At 45.7% G+C, this 15,290-nt stretch overlaps 2 protein-coding genes across 2 annotated transcripts; both read right to left on the bottom strand.

Moving 5' to 3' along the window:
• Positions 1-1,998: 1,998 nt before the first annotated feature.
• LOC308288697 (transcriptional repressor NF-X1-like) lies at positions 1,999-5,019 on the bottom strand (the record flags this gene model as incomplete). Its single annotated transcript, XM_080730167.1, has 1 exon — positions 1,999-5,019. One exon carries the CDS (start codon positions 5,017-5,019, stop codon positions 1,999-2,001), a length of 3,021 nt encoding a protein of 1,006 aa, XP_080586293.1.
• A 3,635-nt stretch (positions 5,020-8,654) lies between these two features.
• LOC308283336 (exosome complex component RRP4-like) lies at positions 8,655-9,536 on the bottom strand (the record flags this gene model as incomplete). Its single annotated transcript, XM_080723753.1, has 1 exon — positions 8,655-9,536. One exon carries the CDS (start codon positions 9,534-9,536, stop codon positions 8,655-8,657), a length of 882 nt encoding a protein of 293 aa, XP_080579879.1.
• Positions 9,537-15,290: the final 5,754 nt, after the last annotated feature.

Raw genomic sequence — 15,290 nt, forward strand, 5'->3', positions numbered from 1 at the left:
ATTAGTGTGAAGGCATTACGGTGAAGTGGTCTATAGTGCCCTGTCTCTGAACATAGAGGTTCCTTGTTTGAGTCCCAGACCTTCTGTATAGGTCACTTCTTAGGCTAATATACAAAACACTTTAAAAACACTGGTGGATACCTGTTGCGTATAGTGCTCATAGTGGGCTCAGTCTGAACACAGAGCTTCCTTGTTTGAATCTCAGACCTAGTTACGTTTTGAGGCTAACATACAAAAGAACAACACTAGAAGACAACTCTTCAGCATGGTGTGATGGATTGTCTTGTGGTCTAATGCTCAGACTCTCAGCAGAGCTTCTATGTTCAAGGCCAAGGCCTACAGTAAGGCACATTAGTAGATTGCACATTGCTGGTTGGAAGAGCATATAGTTCAAGTTTTCTTCCTCTGTGTCATAAAACCATAACATCTCTCGGTTCAACTCCTTAGAGCAGGGGTCTTCAACAGGGGGTCCGGGACCCCTAGGGGGTCCTCAGAGTTACTACAGGGGGTCCTCCAAATCTTTGTGATAGAAGCTTTTTTTTTCTCCTTTTCAATATTCACCCTAGTGTCCATATTCTGAGAACTTTAGCCAAAAATAGCAGATCTACAAGCTCACAACGCCTCGCGCTGAGTGACATACACGCGCGTGCACACACGCATGCACACGCTCGTGCACACACATGTGTGCCTGCTTGTTTATGATCACCCCCTACTTTAAACGCTCAGTTGTCCTTCAATCCATACGATTCAGCAACCGCACTTTAATTAGCCAGAGAACCACACCATCAACATTCATAAAGGGTTATTTATTGAGAAGTGAATGTTGAAATATAGCAGAAGAAAATGATTTTCTGAAGAATGAGCGGCGGATAGGTGGAGGTTCTGAGAGGGGTCACAGACCCTGGAGAGTCCTGCATCATCTCTGGGATGGAGGTTAAAGTATAGGAACATGTGAAGAGTGAGAGGGAGAGAGACAAGGACAAGAGTGGACAAGATAGGAAGAGAGCAGAGGAAAGGAGGTGGAGGGATGCAAAAAACACAAAGGCTTCCTGGTTGATTTGATTGGGTTTAAATAGAGCGAGTGATTGGTATGTGGAGAGGAGTAATGTTGACGTGCATGGTTGGTTCTCTGCCTCCCTCGCATCAGTTGAACCAACTCCATCTTTGGGATAATGCTGGATTCAGTTGTCCTGCCAAAGAATGAAGCACACACTGTGTGGACTGGCAAGACTACTGATAGGCTACTACTTCGTTGGAAGTCATCCTCTCTCCACCATAATCCTTTTTTTAGTGCTACTGCTTTTGTGTTCTTTATATGTAAAAAAAAAAGTTACAGTATATTTTATTTTATTTTTTGAACTGTGCTGCTAACTGCTCCTACATAAAAACGGTGCATTTATATAGCGCTTTTACCCAAGGCGCTTTCATAGATTGTGATTTACATTCACCCATTCACACTTTGATGGCGGAGGAAACCATGCAAGGCACCAACCTGTTCACTGAGAGCAATTAGGGGTTCAGTGTCTTGCTCAAGGACACTTCGACAGTAACTCTGCAGGAGCCTGGGATCGAACTGGGAACCTTCCGGTTCCCAAGGGGCTGCTCTACCTCCAGTACCACTGCTGGCCCATCTGGCTTTGTGTGTCTGTCTGTCTGTCTGTCTGTCTGTCTGTCTGTCTGTCTGTCTGTCTGTCTGTCTGTCTGTCTGTCTGTCTGTCTGTCTGTCCATATATGTCCATCCCACAAAGCTGTATGAGAGTGTGGAAAAACAAAAAGACATACTATCATGTTGCCAGTCATATACTATGCTATTTCACTAGTAAGATGGGTTCACGCAGATCTTTTATTTCTTTCATCACGGATGATCACTGTTGATTTATTACCAAATCAAAAAGAATTTCGCTATTAATATTTGTCTGCAGCAACCTGAAAAATATTGAGGAACACAAGGTTTCACGTTTGTAGACAGATCTAGGGGACCCTTTGTCTGGGTTCGAATCAATCCTGAAAGTCAAAATAATCTATAACAGGCTCTTTAACCGCCTTTGACCAGCAGCTCCCAAGGTCAGCGTTGCCACTGTGCTGTTTGATGTGGGCAATGGGCGGGGGGGCCCTAGAGCCCCTGGACACCTCTCTCTCTATTAGGGATGTCAAAGTGGAGTGTGGACAGACAGACCTCCCCTTGTGGGCCGTGATGACCACGTTGCGCTTGGGCGCACTGTCGTAGCTCATGCTTTCCACGCCGTAGGCCTTGGCCAACTCGTGGACGATCCTCCGGTGCTCCTGGTTCATGGGCGGGAAACAATGGCTCCTCTTTTGCCATTGTGAGTCGCCACTAGCGAGTTCGACGACATTCCTGATCTTCTCTTCCACGTGACGGACAAATCTCAGGTCCTTTCTCGCATCCTCTTTGAGGCTGTCGCTGTATATGGGAGTGGAGTGGAAAGGGTGCACTGAGGTGTCAATTTGCAAGGCCTCAGCCAGGCGCCTGTTCCTCTCCAGCGTAGCACACTCCTGGTCACACTCAAGCCTGAGTTGGGTTACGTCCCTCTTAGCGATGAGCTGGCCAATGTCCACAGAGTCGCTCAGCGACATATCGGACAGCTTGCTGGCCATGGCAATGGCTGCATACTTCTGATATGACCTGATCGCCTCGGTGCACGCCACACTCTCCTTTCTTCTACCGCAGTGACACTGTAGCGCCACCGCAGCAGTGCAAGCGCTGCGGGGGCAGCTGCTGCCTTTATGGCATGGAGCAGAACAGGGGTGGCCACACTCTGGACGGGGTAGCAGGCAGGGTTGGTGGCAGGCACCCAAACACTGGCCACGGTGGCAGAGGTGCTTGCAGCGGTGCATTTCACACGGCAGCACCTTGTCGCATGGGAGACCACAGGAGATGTCCTGCAAGTGGCAAGCAATGTTGCTTCTCTGCTCGTGCTTTCCCATGCACCATTTCCGAGTGAGGTGCGTGCATGGCGGACACTTCTCTTCGCTGTGGCAGTTGTGAAGCACTGGATGGTCACACTCGTGTCTCCTTGTGCATGGATTCGTACACTCTGGGGGCTTGGTGCCACAGGCGATGGGAGGGTACATCACTGTCTGCCCACAGTGGCATGTCAGCTCATCAAAGCTGGATTGCAAGCAGCGTTGGCAGGGTCCACGGTGACAGGGCTCTAGGCAGTGGTGGATCCCACAGTTGAGCTTGTAGCCACAGACCTGAGTGCACTTGTGTTCCACGTTCGCGCAACACAGCTCCGCACACTTGTGTCGACCACAGGTGCGTTTCTTGTTGCAGCGTCTCCCACATGTGAAGACGAGTTGATCTTCGTTGTTTATTGTTTCACAGGGGACCTCCTTAGTCTTGGAGCCACATCTGCATGTGATAGTAGAGGTAAGCGAGCATGACCCACAGCTCCCCGCATGGCACAGCATCTCACATATATGAACGGTGTCGTTGGAGCCACAGGCCAGCAGCTTGCTGCAAGCCTTTCCACAGGAGGGGATAGGGTCTGAGCAGGTCTGCCGCTCTGGGTGGCCCAGTTCCAAGAGCTTAGCCAGGGGTGTCTGCCCACAAGGACAGGTTTTCACCATCCTGGGGGACAGAGGGCATGGCTGGCATGGCCCAGGGTGGCACACCTGCTCACATCGGTGGGCATCACAGTCCAATATCTTCCCACATGGTTTTTGACAGGAGAAATGTCCAGAACCATCAAATTCGTCTTTGTCCGCACCGCATAGGGCCTCGCGAGAAGTAATACCGCAATAGCAAAATTGCTGCATGAGGAGCTGGCAGGGCCGGCACGTTCCACCGTGACACACCTGGACGCAAGTGTGTTCAGCACAGTTGAGAACTTCCCCACACACACGGTCACACTGGACGACTGCAGCCTGGCCACAGCGCATCGGTTGAGTGGTTCTACCACAGACACAGGACTTTGTTACGAACGCAGGGCACTGTGGGCAAGGTCCAGGATGACACAAGATGTTACAGCGGTGGTCGCAATCCACTCTTCTCTTCTTCCCACACATGTCACCACAACTGTGTGGGATCTCGGTACGTTGCCACTGCGGGTTGGTCACTTTGCCACAAAAGCAGATATAGGAGGTTGGCTGTTTCTGTGCGACATTCTGGCAAGCTGGACAACGCCAGCCTTCAGTTGAATCCTCTGCCTGTGAGGCAGAGGCCCTGGCCCATTTCTTGATGCATTTGAGATGGAAGACATGGTAACAGATGTGGCAACTCCACACGGGGGCTGTATGACCGATGACGTCACAGCACACCATGCATTCATACTTCTCTTCCGATAGCTGTTCAATCAAACATGCAGTTTGGGTCTCGTTGTTCTTCTGGCTAGGCCTGTGGCGGGCTCTCAACTGCTCTCTGTTTTGCAGGGGTGCACGTGGTCCCTGGGCTCTCTCCTTGCCACCGGCTCCCCTGTCTGAGTCTCTCTGTTCTTGAGGCGATGGCTTGGCTGACTCGATTGGTCCCTGACAAGGTTTTGTCTCAGTGTGTTTCTGTTGGATCTGACGTAGGTTCCAGTCTGCACACTTCCTGCCCCTCTGATGTCTTTCCCTCATTTCTGAATAGTGTTCTCTGCTGGCAGCAGATCTGGAGCCTTCTCCCACAGCCCCATTCCCCTGATTCTCTGTCTTGTGTCTGGACTCACTCCCATTCATGCCCCTGACATCTTGCACCATTCCCCTTGGCTCTTGATTAAACTCCTTGTTGTTCTTTGGCCGGGTGTCCTGGTCTTCACTGGCATGTTGCACATCCCTACTCACAGGGAGTAGGGGTGCTCTGCTGTCACCCCTGTATTGACCATGGCCATCTCCTGGTCTTTGCCACCTGGCAGGCTGGTCACCCGGCAGTGAACCAACACCACCAGCCCCACCATTTAAACCTCTGTTGTCTCTTCCTCCATTTGACCATCGGGGCGATTGTCCTGCTCCTCTGCCTCCTCTCGTTCTTCCTTGCCCCTGCCCCTCCTCCCCTTGGTGGTAGGGAGGCTGGTAATGCATTGCAGAAGTTGAATTGACGTTGTCTGAGGGTGGTTGGAGGCACAGGCAGAGAAGGTCTGCAATGATATCTTGCGACATGCAAGGAGTCTAAAGACCCTCCTCACCAACTGAGTCACTTTAGACTACCATCGACTTTATATGGAAGTCATCTGGCCATCCTGTGACTTCAGTCGTCTGTGACATATCTATGACACGGGCAAGGTTTCAGCCCCATCGACTTCCATTATAAAATCTACGTCTGTGTGTGGGGAAAACCGATGAAAAAACACAGTGATGTCATCATTCGGGTGATGACATCATCTTCAACATAAAAGCCAATGAGGGACCAGCATTCTTGGTGACGTCACCGTCAATAAGTGCGACCTGATATAAACGTAAAGGGTGATAGTATCATAGTCATAGTATTGAGGCACACAGTATATAAGGGCCATGAGAGGGGCCGTCTATGCCTGTAGTAGCATATGCCAGATGGGAATAGATGGGCATAAACAGGCATATGTCTCATACACTTGAGGATTGGTGGATTGATGAGCTTCACATGACACTTTGACCAGACTATAAGAGGGCCAATTGGTCAGGTTTCACTTCAATATGAAATGGGCGAACCAGGTGCAAAGCTCTAGTAGATTCAAATAAGAAGCATACCAAATAAATTGGATTACATTTAATGCACCGCTTCATATCGGCTACATGTTGGACATGATCTGCCATGCAGATCAGATCTGCACTCTGTTACTCCCTGTGCACTTATAGTCACTTCCTGAAGAAAACGACAACTGCAATCAGCAGAGCGCGCAAGTAGGGTGATGAATACTCCAAAGCACCAATGAATGGTTATTAATAGTCGAAGATGGTGTAGTAGTCTAAAGCAGGGGTTTTCAAAGTGGGTGACGGGGCACCCTGGAGTGCCGTGACGGCATTCCAGGGGTACCGCGAGATAATTTGATAATATTTGGACAATTACAAACAACTATTTAGGATAATTTTAAACTTGAATTTTAAATCTTCAGTCAGTTCCAACCAAAATAGCCATTATCTCAATGTTTTCCTCGCTAAAATTTGCCATAAATATAAGGTGCCAGGAGTGAAAAGGCACCTCTACATTCATTAAGATAATGTAGGGGTGCCTCAGATGAAAAAAAGAATTTGTAAGGGTGCCCTGAGCCAAAAAAGTTTGGGAAACCCTGGTCTAAAGAACAGACTTTTAGCGCAGAGGTTCCATGTTCAAATCCCAGTCCACCTACAGTTCATTGTTGGAGTATTCTAACCTTTTCAAGGCTAAAATACAAGAGAACAACTCAAAAGCACCAGGAGATACCTGCTGAGGGCCCAAAGGTGCCCTGGCTCAATGGTGTGGTGCTCTTGATCAGTTGCCACTGTTACAGACAGATCGCAGGTTCAAGTCCCATGCCATCAAGGTATACGGAGGACCATTAGTGAAATTGAACTGAAATCTTTTCAGGTGACCGTCAATTCTTAGAATCCAGAAAAAAGTCACTTGAATTTCACCATTTAAGACGTCTTCCTGTAAAAGTATAGCTGGACAGAGTTCGTTCAGACATAACCCTACACCTTTACTTCTCAGGAAACAGGGGGAGGGACACCCTTTCCGATGGTCCTCTGTGTACCTTGCGTATGGGACTTGAACCTGTCTGAAACCGAGGACCGGGACAACCAATCAAGCGCACCACACCATTGAGCCAAGGCACCTTTGGGCCCTCATCAGGAATCTCCTGGTGCTTTTGAGTTGTTCTCTTGTATTTTAGTCTTGAAAAGGTCAAAGTACTCCAAGAATGAACTGTAGGTGGACTGTGATTTGAACATGGAACCTCTGAACTGAAAGCCTGATCTTACACCATCTTTGACTATTAATAACCATTGGTGCTTTGGAGTATTAATCACCCTACTTGCGCACTCTGCTGATTGCAGTTGTCGTTTTCTTTGGGAAGTGACTATAAGTGCACGGGGCACCTCAAACAGAGTGCAGATCTGATCATGTCCGACACGTAGCCGATATGAAGCGGTGCATTAAGTGTAATCCCATTTATTTGGTATGCTTCTAATTTTAATATTTTTATTTTTTTATGGTACATCATGTCAACAAACGTGACATGACCGTTGTTTTTGTTATTTATTTCACTCAACAGTTCTCCATACAAAATGACACATTATCAACAACACTTGTATTGTATACTTAAAGAAAATATTCACCAACAAACCTAAGGAACAGTTGCTTTGATGGCTTTTAAATGCCACATCATTCTGATACTGTAAATCAAACTATGATAACCAGTTGAGTTCAAAAGGTAACGTTTGTATTTTCCTGGTCAAGCCGCCAATTATACTGTACTAGAAGCTGGGCCGCCCTTCGGGCGGCCCAGCGTCTAGTCGGCGACCTGGCCAACTCGGGAACGATGTAAATAGGGAATGAATCCCCCGCCCTTTAATGCAAACCCCATTATACCTGTTGTCATAGAACCCGTTTTGACCATCTGTTTGCCTGTGTCCATTTATGCCCATATATGGAGATATCTGTATCTGTCTGTCTGTCGGCGTCCATTTTATGTCCATATATGGAGATCACTGCAGATATAGTTCTGGGTCCATTTTATGCCCATATGCCCATATATGGAGATATCTGTCTATTTGTGTCCATTTTATGCCCATATATGGAGATCTCTGTATCTGTCCGTCTGTGTCCCTTTATGCCCGTATATGGAGATATCTGTTTATCTGCGTCCATTTTATGCCCATATATGAGATCTCTGTCGCTTTTTGTTTGTTTCTTCTTTAAGCAGAATACACAGCCTGCTTAAATCTGCATCATTCAAGTCATCCTCCCAGTCCCACGCTTTGTCGCTTGTCTTATGTTTGTTTTTGTCTCTTTTATTTTATTTTTTGGAGCGGACCCCATGAATGCCCCATCCTTTAATGCAAACCCCAATATACCTGTTGTCATAGGACCCGTTTTGACCATCTGTTAGCCTTTGTCCCCACCCTTTAATGCAAACCCCAATATACCTGTTGTCATAGGACCCGTTTTGACCATCTGTTTGCCTTTGTCCCCTTATGCCCATATATGGAGATCTCTGCACACACAGTACCGGTTGCGGAAAACTCTGATGTCAGACATCAGCTCCGCATTCGGGGATTCATTTTATGCCTATATCTGGAGAAAGCGTGTGCCGGTGGGAAGAACGGTTCTCGAGATTCACATACATACATACACATTCACAGAGATTTTTTGTTGACTCATGTGGCGTACGTGATGTCACAGCCTTTTATGAAGTGATGTCACAATGAGTCAGCGCTTGCGCCGATTTCCTCCGGAACAGCCTGATGTCAACAATCAGCTCCGCATAAGGAGATTCCGAACGTTTCGCGCCGGTTTCGGAAAACCGCGAGTCAGGTCGGGTCGAGGCCCTGCACTGCACTCCGCGCGGCGGCGGGGAACGCGCGTGCCGAATCTGAAGCCGGTGGGACGAACGGTTCTCGAGATACGCGGATTACAAACAAACAAACAGACAGAGATTTGTCGCATTTAGATAGATATCAAAACAGATGTTAAAATCCATTGTCAAGTACCTGTCTTGTGACAAGACAGGTAGGATGGGGTTTAATTTCACTGTCCCTCCCTATCCCTCCTGTTCTATCAGCTTCTGTTGTGTCATCATCACAATCTCCTCCATCACCTCTGGTTTTAAAATGTCTTTGACCTGGTGATGAAGAGAAGACTCATAGCAGTAGAAAATACTGGTGTCATATAGTTGGACTTTGTGTGCAGACAAGGCCATTAAGCAGTTCCTCAACCGTGAGATCACTTCTCGATCTGACAGAGATACAGGCTCCAGGCTAGTGTGGAAACCCCCAGCCTCCTCGTCCTGCTGTGATGGGGTTGAGTACAGCCACACAAAGCCATTGTTTCCCAGAATGATGGATGCTCCACAAGGAAGGTTGTGGAAATGTTTTTTTTGCCTCTTGATCAGGGAAGGAGAGATCTGCACCAACACTCCTTGACCTAGCTTTCCATACTTTAAACTGCGAGCGTGAAGCAATAGGGCTCCATCTGAAAAGACAGACTGGACCTCTGCACTTATGAGATCTCCTTCCTGGAGGTACTCCCTCATGGTCAGTTCATCTTCTGCTGATCTTCTCCTCAGTTCTCCTCCGGGCAGATTAACTGAAGATAGCAGGAGGACCGAGTCCAGTCGGGAGTTGATCTCCACCTTCCAACGTTTCTGCTGCACTTCAGTGATTCGGCCAACCACCACATCTCCAACTTCTCCATAGAATCTTGTCTTAAGAGGTCTGACACAGATCAGTTTGTCTACTCTTTGCACCTCTCCAGCAACAGACGCTGTCAGGTTCTCATCATCCATGTAAGTACCATGACCCCTCATAAATCCAGAGTCCGAAGTGATCACATCACCGGGGACAACCAGATCCTTTTGATCTAGAGAGGATTTTGAGAGTGAAACTTGTTTCCGAATAACTGGTAATCTCATCTCAGCAGCCATGCTTGTTGCACTCTTCAGACGGTCTTGTAATTTGAATCTACTTGATTATTAAACCATTATATTATAGCATTTCATAGTGAAGTGAAATCTGACCAATCATGGAAATTGGCCCTCTTATAGTCTGGTCAAAGTGTCATGTGAAGCTCATCAATCCACCAATCCTCAAGCTTATGAGACATATGCCCGTTTATGCCCATCAGTGCCCATCTGGCATAATGCTCTGGCATAATCTGGATTAGATGGCCCCTCTCATGGCCTTTATATACTTTGTGCCTCAATATTATGACATCACCCTTTATGTTTATATCAGGTCGCACTTATTGTTGGTGACATCACCAAGAATTCTGGTCCCTCATTGGCTTCTCATGAATCAGGGGGCCTCATGCCACCCCTAGGGTGACCAGATGTCCCCCTTTGCGATGGACAGTCCCACATTTCCATGACTTTTCAGGCGTCCCCCAAATTGAGACGCTGTCCCACATTGTAACTGGCAGGTGTTGATATAGGTGCGCTGATTGTCCCTGAAGCTCTCAACGTGAGCTCACAGCTGGATCTGGTCACCCTATCATAAAGGTGTCAAAGGACATTAATTTTTGCCATTTGTCATGAATGATGATGAAGTATGGGTCAAGGGTGATGTATTGACAGCTAACAACTAGCATACAACACATTATTTTAAAGCCTTGTTTTAGCTTGTATCCAAGTAGATGAGAAGAAAGAATGTGCAGTCAGTAGGCCCTAACATCAACGGCCGTTTTTTTTTTTTTTTTATAAATCTTTATTCAAAAGTCATGACATACAAGACAATACAAAACTGACAGTATATTAAGACTATAAGGGACAACAAAGTTATTAATCTCATAGGATTCAGAAGCCTAAGCTTTCTTTTCATAATTTAAAAGTTTTTTTCCATTTAGGTGGACAGTGAAAGACAGAAAATGTTCATAAAGATGTCAAAGGACATACATTTTTGCCATTTGTCATGAATGATGAAGAAGTATAGGGTCAAGGGTGACGTATTGACAGCTAGCAACTAGCATACAACACATTTTAAAGCCGTGTTTTAGCTTGTAAGTAGATGAGAAGAAAGAACGTGCTGTCAGTAGGCGCTAACTTCAACGCTGATTGGCCGCTTCTTTCCTCCATTCCTCCTTAGTGGAATTTCCACCGAGGAGGAATGGATGGATTTTTTCTGTATTGATGTATTATTGATAACTTGTCATTCTGTACTGTATTGTCTGTTTTGTATTGTCTTGTATGTCATGACTTTTGAATAAAGATTTATAAAAAAAAAAGGAAAAAACTTGACCAAGTTGAAAAAATCCACAACATTTTCCTCCTCTGAGGAAATGGCACAGCGCAGAGGCTTTCCACCTATGCTTTCCACCGAGGAGGAACAAAGTTATTAATCTCATAGGATTCAGAAGCCTAAGCTTTTTTCCGAGGAGGAAAGCAGTGGAATGACATACAAGACAATACAAAACAGACAGTGAAAGACAGAAAATGCTTTTTACTGGTCTTGAACCACCAACCTTTGATTCTCTAGGCAAAGCTTTTTCCTCTGTGCTATAGAACCATAGCAAGACCATAGGGGACAGGAAATGTATCAAGCTTAAAGGAATCAGAAGCCTTAAGACTTTTTCCCCCCCATAATTTAAAAGTTCTTTTTCCATTTAGGTTGACGGTGAAAGACAGAAAATGTTCATAAACTCACCCCCCCCTTCTTGATTCAGCAGGAGTAAAAACATATACTGTATAGATCTGGGGAATCATGAAGACACAAGACAAGCATCATAGTAATGATAATAATTTATTTATTAACATACTGTACGGTAGAGGAAGTCTTTGGCAGTGAAGAACATAAGAACTGAGGGTGACTAGCTGGAGTGGAGACGTGAGGCCATACATGGGAAGATGATCGGCCAAATATTTGGACATTTGGCCAAGGGTTGGGATCCTCTAGGATTTTAGCGATTACTGTTCCTTAACGATTCCCTTGTTACAGTCCGGTTCCTTAACGGTTCCTATGGGGCTTCCAAATGAAACCTTACAGGACTGTAACTCTGAGAGTGTACAAATGACATGCGTACACTCTCAGAGTTATGGTCAAATGTTTGAGAACCACTGTTATTGTGATTGTATACAGATGTGAAGTCCACATAACCAGCTCAGACAGTGTGACCGTTTCCGGTTCCAGATGGGATGGAACCGATTCCGGTTTCCTTCGATTCCGGATCCCAACCCTACATATACGTCTACGAGTCTTGCTATTCTGAATGGCCAATACAACATGGGGTTAGATTGGTGGGGTTACAGAGTCAAATCTGTTGACCAACAAAGAACACTGTTTAGATGGAAGGACACTGGATTATGGCAGACTTTAAAGGAATAGTTCACCCCCAAAAAAATTTTTTTTCTATCGATTACTCACGCCATGGAGACTTGAGTTCAGTAATATGTTTGGGTTTTCGTCGCATTCCCAAGACAATAATTTGATTACAATAAATGTACCCCCATTGATTCCAGATGGGGACCGGGGGTAACGCAAAATGCATTGCATGCATGCATCGTTTTGTCTTTTGGTGGTGAACTACTAGCCTGGCGGGGCCCGACGTTATCTGTGTTCATTCCTTCCACAGTATGTTATACTGTGGAAGGAATGAACACAGATAACGTCAGGCCCCGCCAGGCTAGTGAACTACTCCTTTAACTCAAAATTCACTTAACGCAACAAAATGTGCACGTCCATTTGGACCTACGCAAATGGAATAAGTATGACTGAAGTATGAGTCAGTGTTACTTTTGTTGAATGAGTGAACATAATTATAACATAATCTCCCCAATGTGTTTGTTGCGCAATAAGAGCGAGTGGTGAGGCGTTACGAATGAATGAGAGAATGAGGAAGTGAGAGCGCATTGCACAGAAATGAGCAGTGATAATATGTAAGATGATCAGATGCCAGGGTGGTGAGAGTGGCATGTCAGGGTGTGCATGTCAGCGCGCGCGCGCGCGCGTGTGTGTGTGTGTGTGTGTGTGTGTGTGTGTGTGTGTGTGTGTGTGTGTGTGTGTGTGTGTGTGTGTGTGTGCGTGCGTGCGTGCGTGCGTGCGTGCGTGCGTGCGTGCGTGCGTGCGTGCGTGCGTGTGTGTGTGTGTTTTGGTGCCCTCAGAAAAGATTCCAAATGCATCACAGTCTTTTGTTGTCCCCCGCCACATCACCTAATTAACTTCAGCTTCATTTAAAAACCTCTAGCATCCGACGAATTGATACACATTTTCTGGCATGACTTGTGTTACAAAAAACATATATATATTTATATAAAAACAAACAAATACAGAGCAATTCATTTAGTGGAACAGGTGTAATCCATTATCAAGAGTGGCTCACTGATTCCAGCACATTCACATCCCACTGGCATCTCCTACCCACTACTAGCAACAAGTGCTACTGCATCATTCAGATCAGTGGTTCTCAAACCTTTCACGTGTCAAGGACCTCCAAATTAATAATGGGGGTCCATCTGAAAATATGGTGTGCCAGGGACCCCCATAAGATATTTGCGTCGTTAAAACGTTTACAAAAATATTCCACATTTGTCACACACACACAAAAAAAAAGATATTTCTTTGGAACAAAAGCATATCTCAAGCTCACATGTATATGCATCGCAATGTGTTGTGAGCTTGTAGATCAGCCATTTTCAAATATCCGATTTTTATCTGGGTTTTAAGTGGTTAAACCTTTTATTTAATTTTTTGATGTTATATTAACTAACTTTGTTGGGGACCCCCTGGAACCCCCTCAAGGACTCCTGGGGGTCCCCGGACGCCACTTTGAGAACCACTGTCCTACCCACTAGCAAGTGCAACTGCATAATCCAGATACTGAGGGGCAAGCATATACAAGTAGGCATCAACTCTGAGACTCTTCTCACTGTGCTCTCCATTCCAGGAAGTTCTTCCCTCCGCGCTCCATGTGCTCATGACAACTTTGTCGCTGTTGGTCGGGCAGAAACCCCTTGTCTCCTTAGTCTAACCTTTTGTGTTTTTTTCGTAAATTAATGCCCTAATCGCTCACACTAGAGCGTCACACAAAAGCATAAAAAGTAGCATACGTGTTTTCGAGCTTGTAGATCTGCTACTTTTGAATTTGAATCCGTTTTGGACAAATGAGGTTTTCCACCCGACTAACTGTCCCCACTAGGTTATTGCATGTGGGCCCGCAGCGAATTGGCAAAATGTTAATATAACATTAATATTACAAAATGTGTGAAACAAATGACATAGTATATATTTTTTTTTACTTGAAAAATTAAGTTTTCATTGTGATACCAATAAATAGGAACATAAAGTATAATACGTTTAGTTCCATTAATCCAAGCTTGCACGCGGCCCACACGTCTGAGCACTTAAAACACCACAGCCATTCGTTGAATGGTCAGACGGGTGGGGCTGCGAATTTGGACATCTTCAAGTGGGCTCTGGATCCAAAAAAGGTTTGGAGCAACAACGTCAAACAGAGCACCGGGATGTGTTGTTGTCCCTTCTGAGCTGTAGAAAGGAACATTGAAGGTTCGGATGGGAACCTAAACACGCAACAAGGGAACAATTTTCTGGAGTGGAATGCAGCTCGAGTTGTGTCTCTAAACACCCGAGCAGGGCGGCTAAGGCCATTTCAATAAGAAAAGGACTTGTTAAAACCAAGTTATGGAACCAATCGGAATGCAAAGATTAATGCATTCGTCACGCAGTTCCCAATACGAGTGCGAGTAGCAGAATAATACATGGTGCACATTGTGCACATTGGCAAAAAGAAAAAATACATTTAAACATGATGGCACAGGGAAGAAGGATAGGTAATGATGTCACAGCTCCTGTCAATTAATCAATCAATTAATATTTCAGAATATTGATAGATACAGGAGTCCATTCATTCATCAATAAAGGCAACAGGACTGGACACTCACTGGACAACACTTCTCCAATTCATCAGTCGATCTATCCGTTCAATCATCCATCCACGTCTCCATTCACAGACTTTATCCGTCTTCCACCAACATAGGAAAACCTCGGCTTCACAGGCATCACAGAGTTCAATACAAAGGACAATACTGTTGGAGGTCAAGAGCGAGTCTGCTCCTGCAATGTGTGCAAACCAAAAAAGAAAATCCTTTTAATTGCGGGGAGTGGTGTTGTCCACTCGGGGGCACTGTTTTTCTTTGTCACAGACAATCCTTATTCGATACAGTTCTCTAGTCCTGCTGGCACAGTATCGCCCATGCTACAACACGTCCCATTTGTGGCAAGGGGTTGGGGTGGGTGTCGAGGGGCTGCGTATGGCACAGACGAACAGCGGTTGGCACAACTTCAAGTGCAGGGATCACGCAAAGGGCATGCTAAGAGTCTCAAGTTCTCTCAACTGAGCTCTTCAAAAGTCTGAGGACCCATGGACCTCCTCCATCTGGCCGCCTTTGTTAGTGCTCTTTTGACTCAACTGTATATATATATATATATATATATATACTGTATATATATATATCATCACTGTCGGGCAGAAACCTCTTGTCTCCATATTCATATTCTTTGAAAAATAATCATATTTGAACTGGGGACACCCCACCCTGATAAGCACTTGGAATTCTACGAGCTGAGGCATTGCATTTAGTTTTGACTCGCAAAAAATTGAAAATACCGGATCCACAAGCTCACATAAGCCTCGAGGCGTTCTGTACTTGTAGTTCGGCTATTTTCACAAT

This window comes from Nannobrachium achirus (genome assembly GCF_963921795.1).
Source record: "Nannobrachium achirus genome assembly, chromosome: 1".
Classification (NCBI taxonomy): domain Eukaryota; kingdom Metazoa; phylum Chordata; class Actinopteri; order Myctophiformes; family Myctophidae; genus Nannobrachium; species Nannobrachium achirus.